Raw genomic sequence first — 27,636 nt, 5'->3', positions numbered from 1 at the left:
GTGTAGTAGTAATGGTTGACTGTAGTGCATATGCATTAACTGCCTTTTTTTGACTCTGTCATGCATTCATGGGAACGATTCGTTCTTTTCTCATCTTTGCTTGAGAATTGAATTTTCTTTACATACACATAGTTTGCGGTATCTGCCTGACTGTAAACCATAAAAAATGTTTTTGTTTTGTTTTTCAGAATTGCTCCTCAAACACACTCGAAGATATGCAGATATTCTGAATGTTTCCCGAGGACTACCTGTTTTAATTAATGCAAACACATGAGAGAAATCTTCACTTCAAATCACGGTGAGTCATTTTTATTTCTGCTGCACCTTTCTATAAGAAACATCACAAAGTTATTTACATCCCAAAAAAAAAAATATATATATATATATATATATATAAAAACAAAAGTGACAGACAACCAGATAGTAGAGCAATAATCAATTGTAGAATTATAATTCTATCTTATAAACAATAATTGCTGCCATATATGAAATAAGTTGCACTAATGATATTACCTGAGAAGTTAACATTTAAGAGTGTTTAAAACGTTTAAAACTGTTCGGTTGAATTCAAGAGTTTAATATTTATAATGTATATATAATGTATATGTGTGTGTGTGTGTGTGTGTGTATATGTAATGTATGTGTGTGTGTGTGTGTGTATATATATATATATGTATATGTGTAAAATATACATTATCATATGCATTGTCCAATCACTCATAATCTACACAGAACTCATTGAAATTTATAAAGTGATGCGAGACAAAAACAAACAAGCAAAAAAAAGATGAATGCATTATGCAGTGTGTTTTTGGTTTTGTTGTAATGAATTGCTTAATGCTAAACTGCCCGTTATGTAAATCACTAAATCTTTCATGATACACAAAAGGAATTATGTAAACAGGGTTATATAAATATTTCGAATGAATATCGACAGCCTCAGAAGGACTGGTGCAGGAAGGACACGGCCTTCAAAGGAGGAAGCACTCTTTGTTCGGGATTACCGGAAGCGTCCGGGAAGGTTTGTTGGAGCAGCTTTTGGAAGTGGACTATGAACAGTTTCAACATAGTGAATTCAGATCATCTCGAATGGCGTTAATTATCTTCCGTATCGGATGCAGCTGAGTGTCATATTTTTCTAAACTCCAGAAGAGTGTTTTTCAGGGTCTGCTCGTTTGTGCGTCAATCTCTGCTGGTGAGCAGATCTGTGATCTGTGTTAGGAAGAGCTTAAAAGCACTGCTGTAAACCATAATCAGTCTGGTTTAAGACACTGCGAGGTCCTTTGTCTCTGCAACAGTAGAGGCACTGTTGACATTCACTAAAAAGACCGAAATCAGAAACTCTATACGTAGAGAGGATCCTGCAGCCTGACGTCTCAGAAGCTATTCTTCATATATTGTTCAGCCTTTCACAGACGCAGGCTTTATGAATTAATGCTCAAATATAAGACGAAATATGGCACATCTGATGTGAGAATTATAACGTTAAAGTGAAAACGGTGACGGATTCGATTTACACTAAATGCAAGTACTGGCAGATGCTCTACAGTATTAACGGTTTAATGTAGTACATTACAAAAGAGCGTGCAATAATAGCATAATCAGTGACCACTTTATCTCTGCTTTTATGATATCTTGTTCATTTATTAAAAAAAAAAAACGCTCGACTGATATTTGAGATGCCACCCTTTGCGTGGAGAGATATGACACGGATTGAATGGAAATATTTACTTGACTTTGAATGTAATAACACACATTACCCAAGCGTTGCACTAGAACACTGACACTTCTTAGGGCTGGTCGTGACCCCGTCCCCCACGGGGGGCCTCTTCCATCGCCGGGCCCCTAACCTCCCCTTACTTGGCATGAGATTTAGTTGGATAGCGTGAGATTGTGAGGCAGCGTCTTCCCAAGAGCTTGCAGTGAATGGGTGCCATCAAAAATACAGCGCTCCAGTCCATCAGTTAGCATATTGAGAGGGAAAACAAATCCATCAAGCCTTTTCACTTTAAACCTTTTCCTCTGGCTAGTAATCCATAATAACGCTTCCTCCAGTGAAAAGCTAATCTTCCGTTGTCCCCCACGTCAGAATTAGAGCGGTTTTGGACTGTTACTTGCACAGCGTGCTTGATCTCTCTCCTGATTCAGAAAAAACATTATTATGGATTGCGTGGTTATTGTGGATCATGTGGATGCACTGTAGTGGTGTGCTGTTTTTATCAGCTGTTTGGACTCTCGTTCTGACGGCACCCATTCACTTCAGAGCATCCAGTGAAGAGCGTAACGCCTCAGTAAATATAATGCTACATTTCAGATCAAATTTTCATTTATTTTACATCATTTGAGATGGTAATAAGTCCTCCGTGTGCATGTATAAACGTTAGTGAGCAAGTGGAATATTCTAGTGAGAATAAAGATTTATTTTAGAGAGAAACGGTCAAGCTCCCAAGTTTAATAATGCATGCACGCATGCAACCCTATAATTGAACAAAGCTCTCGCTGTATGACTTTGAGTCGCATTATTCTGAGTCCTGTGTCGCCTCCTAGCTGCAGCCGGAGGAGAAAACACTGCATACCTGAGGTCTGTGCGTTTAACAGCTTCGAGTGACTTTCAATCTGCTTAGGACTCACAAACATGTTTAACAGAGCGCCGGAGGAGTTTTGTGAAAGCACCTCTTTGATGTGAGTTTAGACGAGAAAAGAGAGGTTTACAAGACATCTAACCTCTACAAAAGTTATTAGCAGGTATGCCTTGAACGATTGCATTATTCTAAAGGAGTTCAACGGGAAGCGCCCGTGAAGGGATGAAAGAGAGGGCGAACCTCGGGCATTTATTTATTTATTTGTTCGTGGAAGCTGGGAACTTTTTTATAAACTCAAAAGTCATTTACATCGCTTGTTTTATGCTCTTAATTCACAGTTTCTGTGCTTTTTCCAAAATATTACATGGGAAACTTTGATGGCAAGTGAAAAACACGATCCACCTTTATTAGTTTTTTTGTCGTTGCTTTTTGCGGTAAACGTGCACTTCTCGTACCGCAGTCATTATTGCTCACTGTGAATATTATTAAAGAGGATATTCTTCAGCTATTCAAGAGGTGCTTTGTGTAAATTTGGCAAATTGAGCAGATTAGAGTTATTACTGATGTGATGCCAGGTTAATTTCTCAAAGGACTGGTAGCATGATCTTGACTGCAAATTTTAATTATCCCTCCACCTTGCTACCACTTATCCTGCGTTCATTTAAATTCATATCAGCTCTCAAATTTAAGTCTACTTGGTGAAAAGAAATTGTTTAATTCATGAAAGTTAGTTAATAGTCGGATGTTTCAAGTGTTCTCCAGACAGACCCAGTGCAGGGATCAATTTAGACTAAATATCTCATCTTATGTGGTGTTTACCTTTCTGGATAATTGTATTGAAAAACAATATTATATGATGGATGGATGATGGATGGATGATAAATGGATGATGGATGATGGATGGATGATGGATGATGGATGGATGGATGGATGATAATGGATGGATGATGGATGATGATGGATGATGGATGGATGATGATGATGGATGATAGATGGATGATGGATGATAGATGATGATGGATGATGGATGATGAGATGATGGATGATGGATGGATTGATGGATGATGGATGGATAATGAATGGATGATAGATGATAGATGGATGGATGGATGGATGATGGATGATGAATGATGAATGATGGATGGATGATGGATGATAGATGGATGATGGATGGATGATGGATGATGATGGATGATGGATGGATGGATGGATGGATGATGGATGGATAATGAATGGATGATAGATGATAGATGATAGATGGATGGATGGATGGATGGATGATTGATGGATGGATTGATGGATGATGGATGGATAATGAATGGATGATAGATGGATGGATGGATGGATGGATGGATGGATGGATGGATGATGAATGATGGATGGATGATGGATGATGGATGATGGATGATGGATGGATGATGGATGATGGATGGATGGATGATGGATGGATAATGATGGATGATATGATGGATGGATGGATGGATGGATGGATGGATGGATGGATGGATGGATGATTGATGGATGGATTGATGGATGATGGATGGATAATGAATGGATGATAGATGGATGGATGGATGGATGGATGGATGGATGGATGATGGATGATGGATGGATGATGGATGGATGATGGATGATGGATGGATGATGGATGATAGATGGATGGATGATGGATGGATGGATGGATGATGATGGATGGATGGATGATAGATGGATGATGATGATGGATGATGGATGATAGATGGATGGATGATGGATGATAGATGATGGATGATGGATGATGGATGGATGGATGATGGATGGATGGATGGATGATGGATGATGGATGATGATGGATGGATGGATGGATGGATGATTGATGGATGGATTGATGGATGATGGATGGATAATGAATGGATGATAGATGATAGATGGATGGATGGAAAGATGATGGATGGATGATGAATGATGGATGATGGATGATTGATGGATGATGGATGATGGATGGATGGATGATGGATGGATGGATGGATGGATGGATGGATGGATGATGGATGATAGATAGATAGATAGATAGATAGATAGATAGATAGATAGATAGATAGATTAGATTTTAAAAAAGAAAAATTCAGCAAAATACATTGCTGAATATACCGTTATCAGTAATAATGATAAATAAAAGACTTCTATTGTTCTTTTGAACTCTTTATTAATCAAACAAGCAGAAGAAAGTAGCACAGGTTCCAAAAATATTATGAATAAATCAGCACATATAATAAAATAATTATATAATAAATCAGTACACAGAATGATTTCTGAAGGATGTAAAGAGGATGAAAATTCAGATTAGATCACAGGAATACATTATATTGTAAAGTATATTAAAGGAAAAAATAGTTTTAAATTGTGATAGCATGTCACAATATTTTTATTTTTATTTTTTTATTTTTTTTGTTGATGAAATGCAAGCCTCGCAGAAGTGCAACCTTGAAAAAAAGACTTAATTAAAAAAAAACAACAACAACAAGTATGTGTTTTGTTTTATACAGTACATATATTTTGGGGTTAATAGTAAACATAACCCATCCGAGTCGATCTTCTCCATTAATCGTTGAGTGAGCTGTGTCTAGTCACTGATAGGCACTGAGACCCAGAGGCGGAGGAAAGCTCTCAGACTGAGGTTAAAGGTAGAGCCGTGAGCAGACACACAGGAAACTTTGTGAGGGGGCGATCCGCTGCACTTCTGACCAAAATCATGGAAAGCCAAGAGCTGCTTGATTTTGCGCCGAACGGTAAGTTGAGCTGTGTTTTGTCAACTCTGGGAACTTCCAGACTTGCAGCTGGATGCTGGGATAGTCTTGCTCAGTGGATGGAGACTGGGATTAGTTTGTCTCCTTATTGCTCACTTGCAAAGTCATTTGCTCGGTCTGAACTTGCTTGGGCTGGAGAAGAAAAGGCTTCCCTTTTTAATCCGCTTGAAAGGATTGTGCATCAGCGTCGATTCCTTTTATTTAACAATCAACACTGTATATTGTAAAGTAATGATGAACATTTAGAAAAATCTATAAAAAGAGGCAGACAGTAACACTTGTTTTTTTTCTCATTATTTTGCGTGCTAGTTTTTTGCTATGTCACACCATAGGACACACGCGACAGACATCAGGCATATGCATTATTTTATTACTATAACTATTATCACAGAAGAATCATCGATATATAATTTAGCATATCTGTCTGTCCATCCTTAAAGAACAGTTTTAGGGTCAGTTGCACTTTAATGTTTTTCCTGAGAAAGGCATCACAAAATCTATATCCTAAAAATCACGTTTTTTTGTTGTTTTTTTTTAAAAGGTTTGTTTTGCTCACCAAGCCTGCATTTAATTGATCCAAAATGCAGCAAAATCAATCCTATTGGATTTAAATGATTTATTTTTTATAATACAAAGGTGCACTTTTCCTTTGTATTTGATTTACTAAAAATTGTCTCTCTCTCTTCTCTCTCTCTCACTCTCACACACACACACACACAGCATGTAGCTCTAGCATCCTTAAATGCAAATATCCGCTGGACCAGTTCTAGACTCCAAAAGAATTGAGGAGGAAGATATTTAACCTATACCAGAAGTCAAATATAAAAACAATACTTCACTGTACCGATAATAATAATTCATAATAATACACAACACAAAACAATAAAACATGTAAGGCAGCAGAATTTGATATTGCAAGTCAGTTTTAATACCCTTTGAGGTGTATAATACTTACTTTCGGTACAAAATCCATTCACGACTTGAAGATGTTTTGACCAAACATCCAAACATCCACGCATACCTTTTCAGGAATGACGGACGTGGCTGTTAAATATGACGCGGGTAAATCTGCTAAATTGTTCAGCGACTCATTGCTATGATCGACGCTGATAATGGAAGACAAGCCAGTGTTAAAATAAAGCTTCGCATTAAGCCATGCCTAATACATCTGAAGTAGCAAAACTGCAACAGTGACAGCAGTTTATTTAGCTCTTCTTGCTGTATATTAGATCAAATAAACGCAGGCGCGTGGAGCAGAAGAGACTTCTTTAAAAGAAAGTGGATGGATGACGTGTTATAGAGGTGCAGGTCAGGCATATACAGTCTTCCAGACGCCCTCGTCTTTTCCTTACTTATTTACATATTTGCTTGTTCGATCTTTGCATATCCAATGCAATTTCACACTTGCGAGAGTGATTAGCCGCGATTAGCCTCGTGCCTACGGCCTAATACGGTCATAACAGGCTCTTTCTCTTGCGATATTGCGTTATTATTTTCTTTGGCTGCTTGCTGCAGATGCCGTCTCTGGAGCTTAAGCTGTGTTGAACGCAGAACGGCGCTCTGAGGCGTCTATTAAGGACTCTCAGAGAGCGTTTTGTCACACACGGCGTGGATGTCCAGCCATTAGAGGACCGGAGCGGCCCGAGGGCTGATGGGGTCCTGGAACGTAACCAGAAATGCCCATCTTTCCTCGAATCCCGTCCAGCTGGGAGCATTCTCAGGCAAGCATCTCCAAAGAAAATCCCCAAGACCTTGTGATTTATTTAATATTTAGCAAGCATTCCTGTGCGACAAAATGATCATTTGTCACAAAGATATAACCGAATCAATTTGCCCAAGCCTGAGGTGTTACGATCTGCCCTGAGGCTCAGAGTCTAATGTGAAGACTGTTATAACAAAGCAAGTTATCTGCTAAATTAAAGATGGCGGGGTGATGGTGAAGACGCGGCCATCGGAGATAGAAACACCGTGTGCTGAGAATATCCTCCAGCTCGTGATATGATTTTTGTGCAGAGAATGACCTCTTTATCCCATCCGCCCTGAAGAAAATATGTGGCCGTAAGCCTTCCATGCATGACGCTGTGAGGGCTGGGATAAATTGGATGAATTTCAAAGATGGGAAATTTCCATGAAATGCCAGTCTCTTTGAGGGCCTGGAATAAGTGTTAGGGTAAAAGTCAGGGTCCTGAATTTATAATAGTGGCTCATGACTGCTCTACACTCTATTGCCTCTCTTCAGTATCATAATAAAACTTGCTGCAACTGTTCAAAATTGACATTTATATATCATATGAAAGCTGAATGAACAGGCTTTCCACCGATGCGTGGTTTGATAGGATTGGACGATATTTGGCTGAGATTTTGCCAATCACGTATCAAAAAAAAAATAAAAATGTAAATATAAAATTGTCTTTGGAAGTGTAATACAATAAAAATTACTTTTGAAACAATGTATGGTAATTTATAAGCAGTCCAAGAAATACTACAGTAATATGTGAGCAAAACCCAGCACTCAGTTGCTAGTTACCGTTGAGTTTTATGGAGTTCTCAGCGTGACTTAGCACTTAGCTAATCGGTATTAGCATGTAGCACTCCTAGCATGACTAACATGTTTGAATTCCGGTTTGCTAACGTATATGAGAAAATCCAGCTCCCATGTCTATACGATGTTCTGATGTAGAGATATAGCTCTTGCTGAACGGTTGCTAGGGTACGGTGTCTGGTTACTAGGGAGTGGCTTAGTGATGATATTATAAAGGATGTTTGTCAGTATTAATGATATAAACCAATCCCCATGTCTCTGTGACGTTCAGATTTGAAGATATGCCCATTTGCGTTTGGGTTGCTAGGTTGCTTGATAATGGTTGCTAGGGCATGGCTAGCAAGACTCTATGGACAAAAATGGACAATTGTCTTTTTTTTTCTTTTCTTTTCTATTTTTTAATACTCCAGTGTTTATTATAAATGCACATCATGTTTTTATTATTCATCAGCAACATCCTGTAACCTGTCACACATGAGATAAAATTACCTGGGCAAGAAAGAAGCATCTTAATTTCCATTCAAAAATATTTTTTTGATGTTAGAATTTAAATATAAGAATGAAATATTGTTTCGTGAGATTGTAAAACCCCGATAAGATAAACCTTTCACTCCTTTAATTGAATTGTGATGTAGGCTAATTCTTCTTCAGAGCGCTGAAATTAACTTCACACCTGCGCACCTCGAAATACACGTAGAATTGCATTTGCATGACAATGTTTCTTCCACAGACGCTTCATCGCCAGGCCAGACGAGAAATGGCCACCTGTTCCAGAGGACGGGTGAGAAATGAACATTATTTAAATAAGATTTACCGTGCCGGGTTCGCTTAGCGACAGACAAACCAAAGGGGTTTACGAAGGCTGAGATCCGACTGTAAGAGGAAACGTCTTGAATTTATTAAACATAAACGGCTCGAATTCGCCGTAACGCACAGTGAATAGCATCAAAACCGAGTAAACAGACTTCACAGCATCTCCAAACATCTGCGGCCTGCGAGAATTTATTGGGACGGCTATGGTTATATCGCTCATGTGCCTGCTTTGGGGCCTTTTTTTTTTTTTTTTTTTTTTCGCGAGGCCATGGGTGCATTGTGTAGCTTTAACAGATGGTGCATATATTTTTTTGAGGGGGATGCATCTGCAGTCACGCCATAAATAGCGTTAAATAAATATTTCTACGCCCGAGATGGATACGAGCGTGATTCATTGAACGGGACGCGAACACCTCTCAGCCTCCGTACGCAAACGCTACATTTCATCTGCCAGCCGCGAAAGGTCACGTCAGACCCAGTTAGGCAGGGAAATGAGATTATAATAATCATCTTAGAGCTAAGAAAGGCCTGCTTAAGGAGCTCTATTGTGACATGTTGATTTCTCAGAGCTGCGAGAAACAGAGGACGGCGGGGAAGAGCGCCTGAGGAAACGAGGCGCTCTGGACGTCCCGGCGGACACAAGTCACTACGAGACGAACGTTCAGCCGAGCATCTCAGGTCAGAGCGCTGCTGTGTGATCCGTGTGTGCGTGTGTGTGTGTGTGTGTGTGTGTGTGTGTGTGTGTGTGTGTGTGTGCGCTGTGTGTGTGTGTGTGTGTGTGTGTGTGTGTGTGTGTGTGTGTGTGTGTGTGTGTGTGTGTGTGTGTGTGTGTGTGTGTGTGTGTGTGTGTGTGTGTGTGTGTGTGTGTGTGTGTGTGTGTGTGTGTGTGTGTGTGTGTGTGTGTGTGTGTGTGTGTGTGTGTGTGTGTGTGTGTGTGTGTGTGTGTGTGTGTGTGTGTGTGTGTGTGTGTGTGTGTGTGTGTGTGTGTGTGTGTGTGTGTGTGTGTGTGTGTGTGTGTGTGTGTGTGTGTGTGTGTGTGTGTGTGTGTGTGTGTGTGTGTGTGTGTGTGCGTGTGTGTGTGTGTGTGTGTGTGTGTGTGTGGCGCTCAGATGAGATTCTCTTTGAGAGTGCTTCAAAAATCTCAAAATAAAATCATTGTGATTGTTGCCCGAGGTGTCGACGGATCCGTCTGCAGCAGCTCTGCCTCTTCACAAATTCTCTGTGTTCACTTCGGGCCTTAAAAACAATCAGTATTGTTTTCATATTTGGGCTGATGTGTTTACGGCGCCGGGGAAGCCGGCTGTGCCAGGTCTTATTCCTAAGTGACTGTGGTGTCAGGGTTCAGGGACCGCGGTGCACTTCCGACGTGTCTGTGCCGCAGACTCAGAGACTCTTTGACTATTTATAACCAGCTAGACATAATACTGAGAGTTCAGGGCTCCCAGATAATGAAGGAAAACACATCTTCTGGGAGGCCTGGCTCTGTGGTCTGTCCTTCAAACTCATGCATCCATGTAACAGCACAGGGGTTTTAACAATTTATCATTTTTCCTCCTATGAATAGACGCTGGTGCTTCAGGATTTGGACTTCTACATACATCAAGAAGAGTAAGGCTTTCTTACTGAGGCTCTTTCATCATTTACATCCGTTGTTTAATTGATGTATTTACGGCTGGGCTGCCTCAGATGCGCATTTCTCTACTTTTTTGTGGTCTGAAGTTATGAGATCGAATTCATGAATATTATATGCATACACTTCTACTGTTTTTTTTATAGAAGTCTTGCTCGCCACGGATACATGTAATAATACAATAATGTGGAATAATATTATAATTTAAAAAACTGCTATTTCAGCTTTTTATAATGAATTTTAAAGCTGAATTTTCAGCATCATCTTTCAGTGTCACGTGATCCTCCAGAAGTTATTTTAATATGCACAATATTAAAGTTTTTACTGTATTTTTGGACAAATAAACAACCTTGGGGAGCAAAAAAACTTAAAAATGAAAACATCACAAATCCTACTTTTTCCAAACTACTGATAAAAAAAAAAAAAAAAAAAAAAAAATATATATATATATATATATATATATATATATATATATATATATATATATATATATATATATATATATATATATATATATATAATTTTTTTATTTTTTTAAATAACAAAAATAATTAAAAATGCAATGCAAGTGTAAAAAAAAAAAAAAAAAGATACTTAAAAATTAAAACATTATAAATCCTACTTTTTCCAAACTACTGATAAACAAAAAAACCCAAAAAACTAAAAAACAAAACATATATATATATATTTTTTTTTTTTATGTATTTATATATATTTATGTATTTATATGAAGGAAATGACAAAAAAATCTTTTGATTTAAAAAAATAATATTATCATGAATAATTCCAGTTGTTTTAAATTAGTTTTTAAAACTATTATATTAATTAAAATAATATAATGTTGTCTTGTGTCTTTAACGCATATATGTACATTTATAGCTTTCCATATTCAATAAGAAAACAACAAACAATACCATTAATAATATGTAATTTATTTTAGTGAATTGGTTTGTTCGACCAAGTTGTGTTTCCAAAAATCCAAAACTTCAGTCGCTCAGAATCAGTCGTTGTTTATCTAATAATGTTTCAAGCACTCAAATGCACTCCTATGCTGCCATAAGCAAAGCCGATGGGTTCGCTTGGAATAAAAGTATTGCAGATGCTTTATGAATTGTTTTAAACGCTTGATTCAAAGACGACCCCGTTGCCAAGCGACCCCTTTAGAGCTCTTCTTTCTCTCGCTGCAGTATGTGAAGTTGGTGAATTTCCAGGAGGAGGTGAGAGCTCACCGGATCTGGATGGCTTCTTGGATAAGGCCAGCATCCTGCTGGACGAGAGGGCGGCCTCCCTGGACGAAGTGCTGCGCAGAATGCTGGAGCATGTGGCCACGGACGGCCAGGGCAGCTGCAATGCGGAGGAAGTCATGAGCGCTCTGTTCACAGACGCCGGAGGACAGGAGGCCAACGGTGAGCAGAGGGCCACCGGCCCTCAGGGGCCACGGGTCAGCTGGTCTATCAGTCCAGAAATCCAGGGCAAACCCTCAGAGGACGAGCCTACTGGAAGACCCGCTCTCTAAAAAAACAAGGAATGTGTTTTACTGTATTTTCTCTCTCTCTGTTGAAGTTCATCTGTTGACTGAGACCATTCAGGGAGTGACGGCGACCGCCACAGGAGTTCGCTACCAGCAGTCCTGGCTCTGCGTGTTGTATGTAGACCCGAATCATCAATAAATGAGCACGTGAAATGCATTTTTTATATCTAAGACTATTTTTGAACCACAGCCATATGTAGTGCAAATGTATGTTTTTCCCAGTCAAGCGTACCTCTTTCCACATCTCTTTCTGACCATTTTAAGCCTCTAATACATCTAACACATCAATGTAGTGCAATGTTAAAGCATTTAGGTACTCTATGGTACCGCCATAAAAAAATAATAATTGCATCTACAGTAAAATTACTTAAAGCAATTTATTTAACTGGTTAGGTTTGGAGTAAGTACTTTTATATGCTTTTTAAGCATTCTCTTCTACTCACCAAGGCTGCATTTATTAGATTTAAATAAAAAAAACTGTAAAAATGGTAATATTGTGAAATATTGATAAAATATCAAGTAACTGTTTTTTTTTACGTATTTAAAATGTTGACGTATTTATGGAACCCATCGCGTTTGTGGTAAGAAGATTTTTATTTAGCAAGGGTGCATTTTTCAAAGCATCAAAAACTAAAATATTAAGCAGCGAGATCAACATTGATTATAATAAACAAATAACGTGAAATGTTTTTTTTTGAGCAGCAATCCAGCATATTACAGTGATTTCTGAAGACTGAAGAGTAATGTTTGTGAAAATTCTGTTTGGATCATAGAAATTGTAGTGATATTTCACAATGCTTCAGTTTTTATCAAGTAAATGCATCCTTAGTGAAACTTAAAAATTATGTATATATTTATATAAACACTTTCTGCTGCCAGTTTATATTTTAAAGGTCATGCACCATATTTGTAATAAAAATATCAACTAAGATTTTTTTAAAATGCACATATAAAATGCATGCACATTTATTGGCTGATGCAGATAAAGTAATATCAGATATCTATCTGTCTATTTAATAATAATTCTATAAATGTGACCGTACACAAATCTGATAAAGCGTGCGCCCTCTGTGTTCAGCTGTAACGTGAAGAGTCTCCAGAGACGCTGCGTCTGTGTTTCTCGTCTGGAGCGGCCGCAGAACTGGGGTGTGAACTGCTGCGAGGTCCGCTACGTTATCCTCATCCTGGCCCCGCCGCGAACAGTGAGAGTGACAGAAACACACGTTCTTATTATAACTGATGTCTGCTAATTTGCAATTGTTTCACACCGTGTCAGCTTTTTAAATCTGAAGTGTTGCTTTCAGCCTCTCAGATCTACGTAAAGGCCCTGCGTGTACGTTTTTGATTCTGCTAAAGCATGCAAATGGCATGTTTGCAGATGTGTAAGAAACATGCTAAGTTCACGTGCTTGTTTGTCTGTAAAACAGTGCTGTAGTTATTCTTCTTTGAAAACGTGAACCACCTCCTTGGGTTGCCAGGTTGGCGGAAAATAAAGCATTTTTCATTGCAGTTAAATTGTAACAGCGCGTTCATATCTGTTGGTTGTCGTCAATCTGGCAACCTGTGTGCTTAGGAAGTCTTAGGAAGAGATGCCGGGAGAACATAACCACGTCCTATATTTTAAATTTGACATGCAATACCTAGTTTAACCACTAGTTGTCAATCCTACGTACAGCTCCTTTAAAGAAATAATTCACCCACAAATTTAAATTATGCAATCATTTGCTCACACTCGAGTCCAAATCTGTATGAATTCATTTGTTCTGCCAATAAGAAAGTGGGTCACCATTGACTCCCACAGTATTTTTTTCCTACTATGGAAGTCAATGGTGACCCAAAACACTTTTTTCAAAATATCTTCCTTCGTGAATTTGGAACTACTCGAGTTTGAGTAACCGATGACAGGATATTCATTTCCTCTTCCACACCCTGCAGAAAAGCACAAAGAGCGCCGTAGAGCTCGGCCGCACGTTCGCCACCTTGTTCTCAGACATCTCGTTCAGACAGAAGCTCCTGGAAACCAAGACCCAGGACGACTTCAAGCAGGAGCTGGTGATTCAAAGGCAGCGGCTCTCCACCGCCACCCAGACCGACCCACACGGCAACAAACCGCTCAAGGTCTGGGGCATGTAAATGACTCGGTCCACCAATTATCTGCTCAGTCTGTAATGTTGGCTTTCTCTGTGGGCCGTGAAGTGCGCTCTTCACACACCGCCCTCAGACTGTACTGCGCTGGCTGTGCAACCGTCACAAAACTCATCATTTTACCATTACTGAGTCTTACATTGGATCATTTATCCAAAAAAAGGCTTTTTATTTATTACCTAAAGAAGCCTTTTGGTACAAAAACTATTAGCCTAAATGATAAACATGATTAAAAGCAGATACACAAATTATATATGAATACAATATAACAACATTACAAATAAAGTCAATAACAGCAATATTCAGGTAATAGGTGTAAAATTAAATACAGATTACTCTTTCTTAAAGATGTGTTGTTCAATCTGGTTTCTTTCTCAACTTTTTACATTCACTTTTTACATTCACTTAATATTAGTGCTATCGAATCATTCATTGAGCCATATAATGAATATTGCAAAAATTATGCTGAAAATGCTGCTTTGATTACAGAAAAAATGGAAAGCAGTTATTTAAAATTATAATAAAATGTTGCGCTAATAACTATTTAATTACTACTAATTAAACATCATATTTTTCCCTTGACCTCCTGAAGTCGATGATCTGCATTCATGTAAATGTTAAGCAGCTTGTTTCGCTGTGGTTTCTTGAAAAAGGACTCAATTTTCACTTTTCACGGCCTCCTCCTCGTAGTAAGTGTACGCTGCATTGCGTCACTGGGATTATTCACACATTTCCTGCGGTGTAATTGTTTCAGAGATCCGAGAACAGATTTTCCATTATATACCGCACAATAAGAGATACAACATTTCGTTTATTCTGATGTGGCATCTGGATCACAAACACATGACCATTTTCCATCGTATTTTGCAACACTATTTTGTTGCTGTTAAGGTTTACGCGCTTATGCACTTAGGGTTTCGTGAGCTCAGCGCTTACGTATTCGAAAAACATCATCTTCGTATTTTTGCACTGCTAAATCTCCTTTCATACCCAGGTAAAAGACTTCCTCCGAGCGGTCGTGGCATTTATGAAGACCTGTGCCGCAGGCTCCCCGCTGTACCTGTCGGACTTCACAGATGGTGAGTCCCTGTTTCCCTCAAGGCTCTGGTTGACTTTACCTTGACTAAAAATAACAGAAGTCTTTCTGCCGCTGGGCTGAGATGTTTGCATCTGTGTGGCTTCTCTCCTCAGGTATTCTGGACGCTAACAGATCTTTGCTGAAGTACAGCACCACCGCCATCTTCCTCTACATCGCCATCCTGCTGCCGGCCATTGCGTTCGGCTCTCTGAATGACGAGAGCACGCGAGGAGAGATAGGTCTGTGCTCGAATGATAAAGTTAGATGATCATCTCTCCTGGACCATCGCGTCCAGCTGCACTCTTAAAAACATAGTCTTTCAACATCTCTTGAACAGTTCTCAAAAGAACTGCTTCGTTCTTGGAACAGTTTTAAAAATGGAACCAATTACTAGAAGAATAATTCTACTTTAGTGTAAAAAAAATCTGATACTATAAAGAACCTTTTGTGGAATGCAGTTTTTTTGGTTTTCGTTTTTCGATGCCTTTTCGAACCCACAATTTTGGGTTACTTCTAGTAAACTTTTCCAACTCTTTTCTGTGCCTCTTCGCGTCCGTGATTATAATTTTTTCGTGTGTGTTTGCTCACATGGCCAAGTGCGATCTCAATCTGAAGATTTGCTGTAAAAAGTGGCTGAATACTCGCAGACATTTTGTGGAATGTAAAACTTTTACACTCTTGTGAAATAAAGCTTCTTCACTGGCGTTAATAGTTCAGTCAATAACCGCTCACGTCCCGCTTTCCCTTGCACAAAAGCTTCTTTACAGTGGAAAAAGATTCTTCAGATTTCTAACTCTTTCCCTTCCAGCTCTATTTATTTACTTATTCATTTGTTAGCCAGCGTTTTTGATCATTTTCAAACGTTTCGTGGCCCCCAGAATGTTTTGCTGTACGTGCATCTGAACGTGCATTTTGCCAAAACAAAGAACAAAGCCTGTGCTTTTAGACAAAACCGAATCTAGCTTTGTGCAGTCGATATTTGATTGTGCGTGAGTTTTATTGAGATGGAGTGGATTGCTCCGTCAACACCACCCAAGCTTCGCTTTCATTCGTTAACATTATGCATTTGATTTATATGCTCTTTAATGTTTGATTTCAGCATTATTTTACACATCCATATGCTTCTTTCTGCTTCTTTTGTGTATGTTCTCTGCTTCATCTGTGAACTGATCTCTGAAAGGTTCTTTGAGAAACCAAAAATTGTTCTTTGCTTTAAAAACACCATTGCTCTGGTTCTCCGCTGAGGCCTTTGTTTTTAAGTCTTCCTGTTTGTTTGACCTGTTCTTTGCAGATGTACAGAAGACTATAGCCGGTCAGTGCATCGGAGGAGTGATTTACTCTCTGTTCGCTGGCTCTCCTCTGGTCATCCCTCTCACCACGGCACCTCTAGCCATCTTCATCAGCAGTGCTGTATCCCTTTTACAAATAAAGTTGAGCTGACCGTCTCTCTCAGAGCCCTTTACGGTTGTTTTCTCTCTTTTGTTTGTGCACTGCAGTGATCAGAGGCATCTGTGATGACTATGACCTTGATTTTTCTGCTTTCTACGCCTGCATCGGCCTCTGGAACGGTCTGTTCCTCATACTGGGAGGCATCTTCAATGTCAGCCTGTTTATGAAGCTCTTTAAACGGTCAGTGTTTATCTGACAGGAATGTGATGTTACTCATTTATACGGACTCGTATTTTTTTCAACCTGTGATGTTCAGTAGGACCGGCGTGAAGTAGATAAATAGAAAAATAGTTTGGTGGTAGGAGGTGAGTGGCTGTTTGAAGACATTCACAACATGACCTTGAACAACTGCACTGTAAAAAAAATTTCATATTTTAAATTTGATATTTTAGCTGTCATTTAAATAACAAAAAAATTTAAGTTGACGCAACTAAAAAAAATTTGTTGAAACAACTAGTGCACTACAGTTTGTATTTAGCGTACTAAACAAATTGCAAAATGCTGCATGATATGGCTTACTGTGTTTATCCAACCACAAAGACTGTTTAGTTTAGTTATAGTTACGTATATAGTCTGCCTCGATGCATGCATCCCAGTGAAGCACAGAACTGTGTTTTTTATGCATGATCCGCTGTTTTTTAGCATCTCTAAGCAGCTTGGGATTACAGTAAATGCTTCTCCACACAAAGCTTAGTTTTACTGTTAATTTTTGACTGAGGCACAGAAAGCGTATCCTGAGATCAGAATACTATAAAGATTGTTTTTCCGTGGTTTGGGTCAGCATGCAACCAGCTAATAACCAGGTAGCAACCACCTAGAACCCCCTAGTAATCTCAAAGCATGTAAAACACCAAAGCATCAACAACCTAGTATTGATGGAGAGTTTTACACGTGCACCTCGCTCATTTGCTTGTGAAAATGTAACAATCTAGCTGTCTTGTATTGATGTATGAAATCTCCTCAGGCAGACGCCACATTCTGCTGTGGCCTCTCTCTGTAGCATAAACATCCATCATAAATCTGTGCTGTCCTGTCGTGTGTGTGGTAATCTCTGTTCGTGGCGTGCCTTGATTTTGTTGTTATGTCTTGGTTTGTGCTCTGTTGCTTTGATAAAAGGCGAGATGAGTTGTTCACTGTGTGCCGTGTGTCCTCTCAGCTCCACAGAAGAAGTGATCGCTTTGTTCATCTCCATTGCTTTTGTGGGCGACGCTTTGAAAGGCGCCATGAAGAGTAAGTTCGGAGCTCTCGTATGTAAAAAAAAAGACGACCACAGACTTCGCTGAAACACGTATCCAAACTAGAGCAGCCTTGTAATATCTCAGAAATAAATCGAACAGCGAAGGGAGTGAGAAAGAAATGAAAATGACTCGTAAGAGTATTGTTGAGGATGTTTCCGTTTGGTATGGTTTAAAGGGATAGTCTACCCAGAAATGAATCATTTACTCACCCTCATGTTGTTCAAATCAGTATATGTTGCTTCAAAAGTAATATAAAAGATATATAGAGTTACATAAAAGTTACTTGTTTTCAGCAAATAATTGGTGCAATATTGGAAAAAATGATGTAGTATTTATTGAGCTTTTTCAATAGGGTTAATTTTTATAGTGTTTTTGTGTTGGTACCTTGGCTGGTTTAGGCCATCAATATAACGCTAAAACCGTCCCTGTCTAAACGAACAATTCATTGATTCATTGATTCAAAATGACTGATTCATTTAGAAGTGAAGCAGCTGGCTGATTTTACGAATGGACCATTGAATCATCGACGTGATTCATTCAAAAACAGATTCATTCCATTATATAACATTTACAATCACGTAATATATTATAAAATATTATAAAAACGTGCTGTTTGCGTGATGTTACTTAACTTAGTAAATATCAAAACGTCCGTGATATTTTGCTTTACTATCTTTAATTACTATCTGCATTCTAATATGATATTAAATGCTTTTGTTTTGTTATTTTGCAAAGGGAGTGACATACATAATGTCAGCGCATATCGCAAAAACATCTATTATGATAATATCGCAAGATTATTGCTAATAACGTAAATTTTGGCACCTGTGTCCGTTCACTTTCACTGAACGGAAAAGAGCAGCATGAACGTTCTGCCGAAGATCTCTTTAATGTTTCAGAAAAATCAAACCATTTAATTGCACACTGTTCTTTTTAAGAATACATATTTATTTAATTGCTGTCCGCCGTATCTCTCTTTTCCTCAGTATTTCATAAATATTACCATGGCCTTGCACTAGTCAACGGAAGCACAGCTGAACTTCATCGGCTGGGTGTGATACTTGTGAACGGATCAGAGAACAGAGGCGTCCTGTGCACCAGAGACTGTCCTATTCTCTGCCTGCTGCTGATGCTGGGAACACTGTGGCTGGGCTATGCCCTCTTCCTCATCAAGAGAAGGTAACTGTAACTCACGTTAGCTGCTACCGCTTGGTCATCTGATCTTACGTGCGTCATTTAAACTAAATTGGTTTAATACGGAATGACTTGGCTTTACAGAGAGGAAATAAAACGGTTAATCACGGTCATATTACTATGGAAGCCTGCTTTCAATACTGAATACAAAAAAAGGTACTGGCGACATTTTAGCTCACAGTTCTGTATTTTTCGTAGCACTCTCTGGTATCAACTTAATTGAGTTACTAAGTGGAAATTTTGAGATGAAAACTGGAAAATAACGTTGCAATTCTGAGAACTGCAAGACATAAAATTGCAATTATTTTTTCTTAGAGTTTATATCTTTCAATTTAGTCTACTCTTCTTGAATTGAGAGTTTATATCTTACATATTTTTCCATAGGACTGTAAGTTTATATGTTATACAAGAGTTGAGTCAAAATTGTGCAATAAACTCGCAGGTTCTTATGTCCGGTTATGATGAAAAGAAAAATGAAGAAGTGCAAAAACTGAGATAAGATAACAACTGCTGGACAAAAATCAAAATTGTAAGAAAAAAATCAAGTCAGAATTCAGACTTCCTCGCCATTTTGAGTTTTCTGACTTATATAAAATTGTTGAGTTTACAAAAAGTCAGAACATTGTGTAAAGAGATCGAAAAAACAAATTTAATGATATAATAATAGGCTAATGATGATGATGATGATGTTGATGGCGAAAACAACAATAATAATATACAATTATTATGGAAAAAGATGATGAGTTAATGGAAACACAGCTATTACACACAGCATATTTCCAACATGATAGAGCATTAACTTTTAGCAATAATCACCAGATATTTTAATTCTGAACCGCTATCAGCGTAATAAAAATGTGCCAGGGCTCACGTATTGAACCTGTGTCTACTCAGCGGACGTTTCTCTTTGAAACTGTGCAGTAAGGCACGTAAAAACAGTGTTACACAAAACGTGCACAGAGGTACATATTTGTAGGTCGTTTTCGCAATTACAGATTTACTTATTACTGAGAAAAAAACTCTGAATTGTGAGTTTGTGTCATGCAATTCTGAGAAAATTCAGTATTTTAAGAAGAAAGTCACAACTGCACGCTAAAAACAGTTACTTTTTCATTTAGTGGCGGAAACTGGCTTCCGTATATTACTCAAGGTTTACGTTATCTGCTCTACTCTTTCTTTTTTAGCCCATTCCTGCATGCTAAAGTCAGGGAGGTGGTGTCCGACTGCGCCTTGCCGATATCTGTGCTCATCTTCTCCTTTGTGGGCTCCTACCTGTTCGTGGACATTAAGCGTGAGTTATCATCACAATTGTCACAAATAGACCAGGTGCTAGGTTATTTCATCTCGCAATAATGTCGAGCGTAATAATTGCAGTAATAATATGCATAATAATATGCAACTTGTCAGAACTCCATCAGAACATTTTCTCATCACTTACCTGCCATAAAATCATTCCAGACCTGCATAAATTTCTGCAAAAGGAAAGAATTAGCAGGATATTTAATGGAAACTAAGGCTGTCGAGTTTGAAAAAGAGCAGCATTAAAGTAGTACATGTACACAGTGTGCTTTATAAGGCATTGTGTTATGAATAGATTGAAATTTATTTATTTATTTTTTTCATTTAAATAGAACAATATTTTAGCATCTTCATATAAAAATACAAAGTGAAAGAAAATATACCCTATTTGTTGTTATTAAACATTACGTCGACATTTATTATAGCAGGATCTGTAGGATTCTTTTTAAATGCTAATATTTAAAGTTAAATTAAATCATTGCAATCGAAACGCACACTAATAAGTTAAAATTGTATTCGCTTATCGGCATTCTAGAAGTCACCAATAACCAATGTCACCGAAAAATGCAAGTGTGCTATGGATTTATTATCGTAAAATCTTAGTGTATCAAATCTAAACATTTTTAGATGGTCCAACCAATGCATGTGTGAGTCTCAGGTTCGTATGGGAAGGGAATTGTCTAACAATAATTATTATTATTTAAAAGATATGACTTTTATATTCCATTGCATGTTATTATAGTCTTTGATTCAAATCTGACACCTCAACCATTGCCGTTGACGTCACACCTTTCACGGTTCACTTTGAGACGATATGTTTGAATGTGATTGAAAGCTTCTAGGTATTTGCCGAATCGTCATCCATCTGGTGAACCATGCCTTCAATTTTTCCAATATGTTGATCCACAGTTCCAGCATTCAACTACCAGAATGAAGCCCTATTCAAAGTAGCGGCTTTTGACCGGCTGACGGGGATGAATGTGTTAAGTGCATGTGGTCTTGGCTTCCTCCTCGCCTTGCTCATCTTCATCGACCAGAACATCGTGGTGTCCCTCACCAATGCCCCAGAGAACAGGTATCCATGCAGAAAATCAAAAGCTATTTCAATCAACAGTGTCACATTTGAAGTTTTTGCGAGAGTTACTTTTGAGATGAATTTAATTAGCGACGTCGCTTAGTTTAATGTTACGTTTATGCTTTTTCCGGGTTTTCAAAACAAAAAAAGGGCAAAATGCATGTTTTTGGCAGGGCATCCTCTGGTAAAATTCCCATTTTAGAGGCTAAACATCATATTATTTGGTTGTTTAAACCTGCAGCAATGAAAAACAACCCACGGCAACGGTAATCAATTGGAAAAACCACAGACTTGGCAACAGTTTCAACATCGGTTAATACAATGGGACTGAATACATATAAACGATATTTGTGCTATTTAACACATTTAATTATTGAAGGTTTGAGTCATATTCTGTGTTTGAGAGATGCTGAATCTATTTTTGCGTGAGAGATGACTAAATGCATATATATATATATATATATATATATATATATATATATATATATATATATATATATATATATAGATTTATTTGTAGTCAAAATGATCAATTTTTCTTTGATGCCAAAAATCATTAGGAAAATAAGTAAAGATCTTGTTCCATGAAGACATGTTGTACATTTCCTACCCTAAATATATTAAAACATACTTTTTAAGTAATATGCACTTTTGAAAACTTCTAAATTCAGTGTTCTCACTGTTTATATTTTTTTGCATCCTCTGATAAAATAGTCTCCAATAGTTGTCTCGCTCTAAATATTGCACATCAAAGGACATATAAATCTCAATTTTAAAAAAAATGACCTTCATAACTGGTCTCGTGCTTCAGAGTCACATCTTTGAGTTTAAACAAGCCTGTTTTCATGCATCTACTCTATTTGCCAGAGTGGCGTTTTTTTGGGAGATCAGCGAGTGTCAGTTCAGTCGTGGGATGCCGTATGATCTCTTTTGGTGTGCGTGCGTGTGCTTCAGACTGCGAAAGGGAACGGCGTACCACTGGGACCTGATGCTCTCTGGGTTCATCAACATCCTGATGTCGGCGCTGGGCTTACCGTGGATGCACGCCGCTTTCCCGCACTCCACACTGCACGTGCGTCAGCTGGCGCGGGTGGAGCAGCGCGTGGAGGGAGGACACCTCTACGAAACGTGACCGCAAGCACCTACGGAACATGATGCTCGGGTGTGATCAGCTGGAGCCGTAAAACACGTCCTTCTGTGTTCCTGCAGGATAGTCAGCGTGAAGGAGACGCGACTAACCTCGCTGGCTGCCAACATCCTGATTGGTTTGTCCGTGTTTTTGCTGCCAGTTCCTCTTCAGTGGATACCCAAACCCGTTCTCTACGGCCTCTTCCTGTACATCGCCCTCACGTCTATTGACGGAAACCAGATGTGCGACCGTATGGCCCTTCTGCTTAAAGAACAAGTACGAGCCTTGAGAGCCAGTAGTAATCATTTATATCGTGTTGAACACTAACAAGTCTACGCTTTAGTCCACTTTAGTCATTAGGTTGTTTAAACCTGCAGAAATGAAAAACAAAGCACGGCAAAAATGCATTCATTTAGTCCACTTTAGTCGTTCTGCTAACTAGAAGTAATTACATGTCAGCTAATTCTCATTTATTTGCAACTACATGTTTACTAACTCTCAGAGTTGACTTTTAGGGTAGGTTTAGGATTAGCAGAATAAGTTGACATATACATATATAAAGTTTCTGATAGTATGTTGTATGTTGAGGACCCAAGTAAAGCATTAGAAGTTATTAACCAGTCTGCTACTCTGAGTTAGTTGACATGATGTTACTGTTAGTAGAATGTTTTAAGTGGGCTATCGGTGTAAAATGTTACAATTTTTAATAAATTTCAGCAAGGGTGCATAAAATTGACCAAAGTGACAGACATTTATAATAATAATAATTCTGTTAGGCTGAACTTTCTATTTATAAAAAATATTTTTGCATGATTTACAGCACAACCGTTTTCAGAATTACAGAATAATAATCAGAAATGTTTCTTGAGCGGTAAATCGGTATATTAGAAAGATTTCTGAAGGATCACGTGACGCTGAAGACTGGAGTAATGATGCTCATCACAGCAATGAATTACATTTCACACTATTTTATATACATTTGAACTTGTTTTAAGATCAAATAAATGCATCTGTGGTGATCATAAGAGACTTTCAAACATAGTAAAAAACGTACCAAACACATACTTTTAAGAGTAGAGAAGAATTATTCATTTTAGCAATTAATTATTAATCCATGTTCGGGCGCGAGCTGGACATAGGGAACAACATTAGGACTTTTTTCTGGTTGAAACCATTTTTTCATTTAAATATGAAAGAAAAAACATACATTTTAGAAATATGTTCTTAGGCCAATTTGTACTCCGCCATTATGTGGGGAAATTCTCCACTGACGGCTGTTCAGATGAACCATAAACTCATAAAAGCAGTCCACGAGTGTCAATGTATATAAAGAGCCCCATCCATTACAGCTCTGTAATACAAGCAGTTCAACACACTGTAACTTAGTTCATTTAAAAGCTGTACGTTTTCCTCTGTGTGACTTTTTGACCTCAATCCAAGTCTCCAGATCACTCAGTATTTATCAGGGATGCATCATTTATTGTGTGTGTGTGTGTGTGTGTGTGTGTATATATATCTCATTACACTGTACTGGAGTGAGGGACCATGTGTGGTTATAAAGCATCTTTTTTGTTTTTGAATCCCAATCTGTTTCAAAATAATGCAGATTTACAAGTTTAAAGCCAACATGAAAGCACCAGCAGCAGATTTTAAAGCAATGTGATGAATTTCTGAGGGAAACCAGTTAAATCTGAGATTTTTGTACTGACAAGACACATCAAGAGTCAAACAGTGACGTCTCACTGGCCCATAATTCAACTCTTCATAACGGTGTGTTTATTGGAGCACTCCACGTCTTTGGAAACATTCATCCAATTCCCCCAGAGTTAATAAGTTGATTTTTACCGTTTATGAATCTATTCAGCCGATCTCCGTTCTGGCGATAGCACTTTTAGCACAGTTAGCTGATTATATCGGCCTTAAATTGCAATTTTTCAATTCCCGCCCATCTTAGTACACAAAATAACTACAGAAGAGTTAAGTTTTAAATAGGAAAATGATCTAAACTCGTTGGTCGTCTTTGAACGCGATGCTACTGGTCTAATTGGATTCGATGATCTGTGCTAAGCTATGCTAAAAGTGCCATCGCCAGACCCGGAGATCGGCCGAATAGATTCAAAAACGGTAAAACCCAAATTATTAGTTGGAGAATGAGCCTGTTTCCAAAAAAAAGTGGAGCGTTCCTTCAAGATCAAGCATCGTCTGTGTCATGCCTTGCATAAACCGCCATCTTTCTGCTGGAAATGCTTCTCGGTTCCTCCATCGAATGGGCATTTGGAAAAGTAAACAAGATTATGTTAGCTTTCTATGTTGACTAATACGAACCAACACAAATCTGTCACTGATCATTCTCATCTCGATCTGTGTTCCCAAGACGTCGTATCCACCCACCCACTACATCCGCAGAGTGCCGCAGAGGAAGGTGCATTATTTCACAGGCCTGCAGATTGTTCAGCTGATCGTCCTGTGTGCGTTTGGGATGTACCCTCTGCCCTATATGAAGATGATCTTCCCTTTGCTCATGATCATGCTCATTCCAATAAGGTACGCAGCGGTTTTTATATCAGAGTGTCACTATGCTTTCAGAAAAATAGGTACAATGCTGGCAACGAGGTGGCATGGTATACTAGTACATCATTTTGACCTTTTTTTTTACCCCTAAATGGTGCATATTAGTGCCTTAAAGGTACATTCTTGAACATTTTGTTTATTGTATGTGTGCATAACATCCGTCAAACAATGCAGATTTGCTATATTTCCTATATTTCATTACAGAAAAAGGGTCAAGCAACATACTTGACCACAGAACCAGTTTTAAGTAGCACTGGTATATTTGTAGAAAAAGCCCACAATACATGCATTTGGTTGGATTTTTCTTTTATGCCAAAAATCAGTAAATAACATGTTCCATGAATTTTGTACATTTCCCAGCGTAAATGAAGTAATATGCATTGCTAACAACTTTGTTTGAACCTCTTTAAAGGCGATTTCCTCAATATTTCTTGTGCCCCCAGGTCCCAGTTTTTCAAGCTGTACTCAGCCAGATATTGTCAGATCATAACAAACTATACATCAATGGAAGACTTTTAAAAAAAGAGCCTTACGACTGGTTTTGTGGTTCAGGGTCACATACGTGCCATAACATAACGTTTTCTTCGCAGGAACTCCTTGTTGCCGAAGATTATTGAAGCAAAGTACCTGGATATCATTGATTCTCAACACATGTAGGTGAACAAATAAAAAAGGGACCGTTCAGAAACATTAACGCTTGTAAAGTTCAGGGAAAGAGTGCATTTCCTATTCGTGTTCTTGTTAGAAAACGTGTTTTTCTGGCCGTGATATGTGCCTTCAGTGTGTTCTGAATTCATTCTTTGTACAACGGTCCATGACATTTTTTATTTATTTATTGGAATCATAAACTCTTTTCTTTTTCCTCCCGTGATTCTCAAGTGTCTCTTTGTTCAGTCACAGCATGTATCTGGCACTGGGGTGTGTTGTGAACATTATTATTATTTTATTTCGCTATCTGAAACTGCACACGCAGAAATATTTGATCAAACAATACAGCAGATCAAACACAAAACACAATCTCAGCACATCTCATTCAGAGCTTACTCTTCTTTAACTCTCTGATGCTGGCATCCACTGAAGACAGATCTTTAAAATCACATACTCACCAACACAACCTTTGATTCCTACCGTATGATTGTTCTCTTTAAAGGTGCTTGCTTTCTGCCCATTATATAAAATATGCATTTTCAATGACTGATGAAAACTATGAAAAATCTACCATTATTCTCTATTGCGTTGGAAAAATATTACATTAGTGCATTGGGACCAATTATATTTCTGTTTTGATATAAAGAATATAATTATTTAATAGACTTCATTGCATCAGAGAGTTACAATAATCATTCTTACATTTACTTTTTGAAACCAAATGATTTTTTCATGCCCTTTTTAGTAAATTAACACCTTTATTCAGCAAGTGTGTATTAAATTGAAAAAAATTGATAGTAAAAACATTTATAGTATTCTTTTCAACAATGTTAAAATACAGCTTAAACCCAGCTTCATAACACACCTAATCGAATATGCAGTTTTTTCAACATGTTGCTAAATCCTCCTAGAAACATGTTAAAATCATAGAATGTAAAAAAACACGGATGTGGTGTTTGTGACATCACCCGTAGTTTTCTGGAGACCGTTTTTGAAGCTCAAAGTGGGCGGAGCCGGCAGTCGCCATCTTGGAATCGCTTCACGCGCTTCACTCTTGGAAAATGGGAAAATGGGCGGGAACTTATTGGTGAAGCCACGCCCCCTTGTTCGAAAGTGGTGACAGCGTCATCAATCCACCTGTCAATCAAGTTGCCACGCCCTTAATTATACAGAACGTTAAAGTTTAATATCATTTAAACGGATGAGTTCTAAAAAAATTAACCTGCCTTACAGATAGATATCTGTACAGACCAAAGCCACTTTTTGTACCAGGCTGTAAACGTATTTTTTTCTGCTGTAAATTTGGGCGTTTTAACATGGACTGACTCCTTTTTGGAGCCTGCCTCTAGTGGTCAGTGGATGTACTGCAGTTTTAGTCACTTCCCGAGACAGACCGCTTGGTTAAAACATGGTAGAAAAAATGCTAGACCCATGCTAAACATGCTAGCAACATGCAAAATCACGCTAAGGGTGACATCTTGGCAACCTGTGCTAAAACATGTCACTGAAGTAAAATCTTCAGACTTTTCAAAGTTATTTAAAAACTTTCAAGCAAGGCTTTGTCAAGCCGACATCAAAGTTTGTTTACAAACTTTTACCCATCTAGTTTAAAATACGTCGTTCAAAAGCCCAGAGGCCCCGTAGACGTAGCTGCCGTGAGAACAGACAGACAATGACAGATGAAACGTACCTTTACTCCGGGTTAAAAGCGGGGGAAAGCACTACTATTGTTGTGCGGGAATGAGCAGCTTTGACATTCTACTAATCACATGCAGCTTGAAGGTGAGTCAACGAAGACGCGTTTTTGCCAGTTGTTCATCTCTTGACTTCGAGACAAACCACATGGAAATTTCTTTAATCCTTTATTTAGTCAGGCTCACACAGGTGATTGGATCTCTGCAGCGCTGCTCGAGGCTGGCGTCTTAA

At 38.3% G+C, this 27,636-nt stretch overlaps 1 protein-coding gene across 1 annotated transcript; it reads left to right on the top strand.

Annotated features, from left to right (window-relative positions):
* Positions 1–206: 206 nt before the first annotated feature.
* On the top strand, positions 207–25,928 carry LOC122357941 (sodium bicarbonate transporter-like protein 11). Its single transcript, XM_043257619.1, is given in 21 exon segments — positions 207–298; positions 8,641–8,691; positions 9,291–9,401; positions 10,288–10,331; positions 11,541–11,580; positions 11,583–11,759; positions 11,917–11,998; positions 12,963–13,086; positions 13,820–14,002; positions 15,024–15,108; positions 15,221–15,346; positions 16,399–16,512; positions 16,604–16,736; positions 17,713–17,786; positions 18,781–18,973; positions 20,173–20,279; positions 21,197–21,362; positions 22,317–22,490; positions 22,572–22,767; positions 24,866–25,035; positions 25,653–25,928. Coding segments are annotated over 21 exon segments (2,445 nt in total). The 5' UTR covers positions 207–270; the 3' UTR covers positions 25,720–25,928.
* Positions 25,929–27,636: the final 1,708 nt, after the last annotated feature.

Source organism: Puntigrus tetrazona, chromosome 14, assembly GCF_018831695.1.
Source record: "Puntigrus tetrazona isolate hp1 chromosome 14, ASM1883169v1, whole genome shotgun sequence".
Classification (NCBI taxonomy): Eukaryota; Metazoa; Chordata; class Actinopteri; order Cypriniformes; family Cyprinidae; genus Puntigrus; species Puntigrus tetrazona.
Note: the sequence above shows the minus strand (reverse complement) of the source record. Positions and strands in the feature narration are given on the sequence as shown.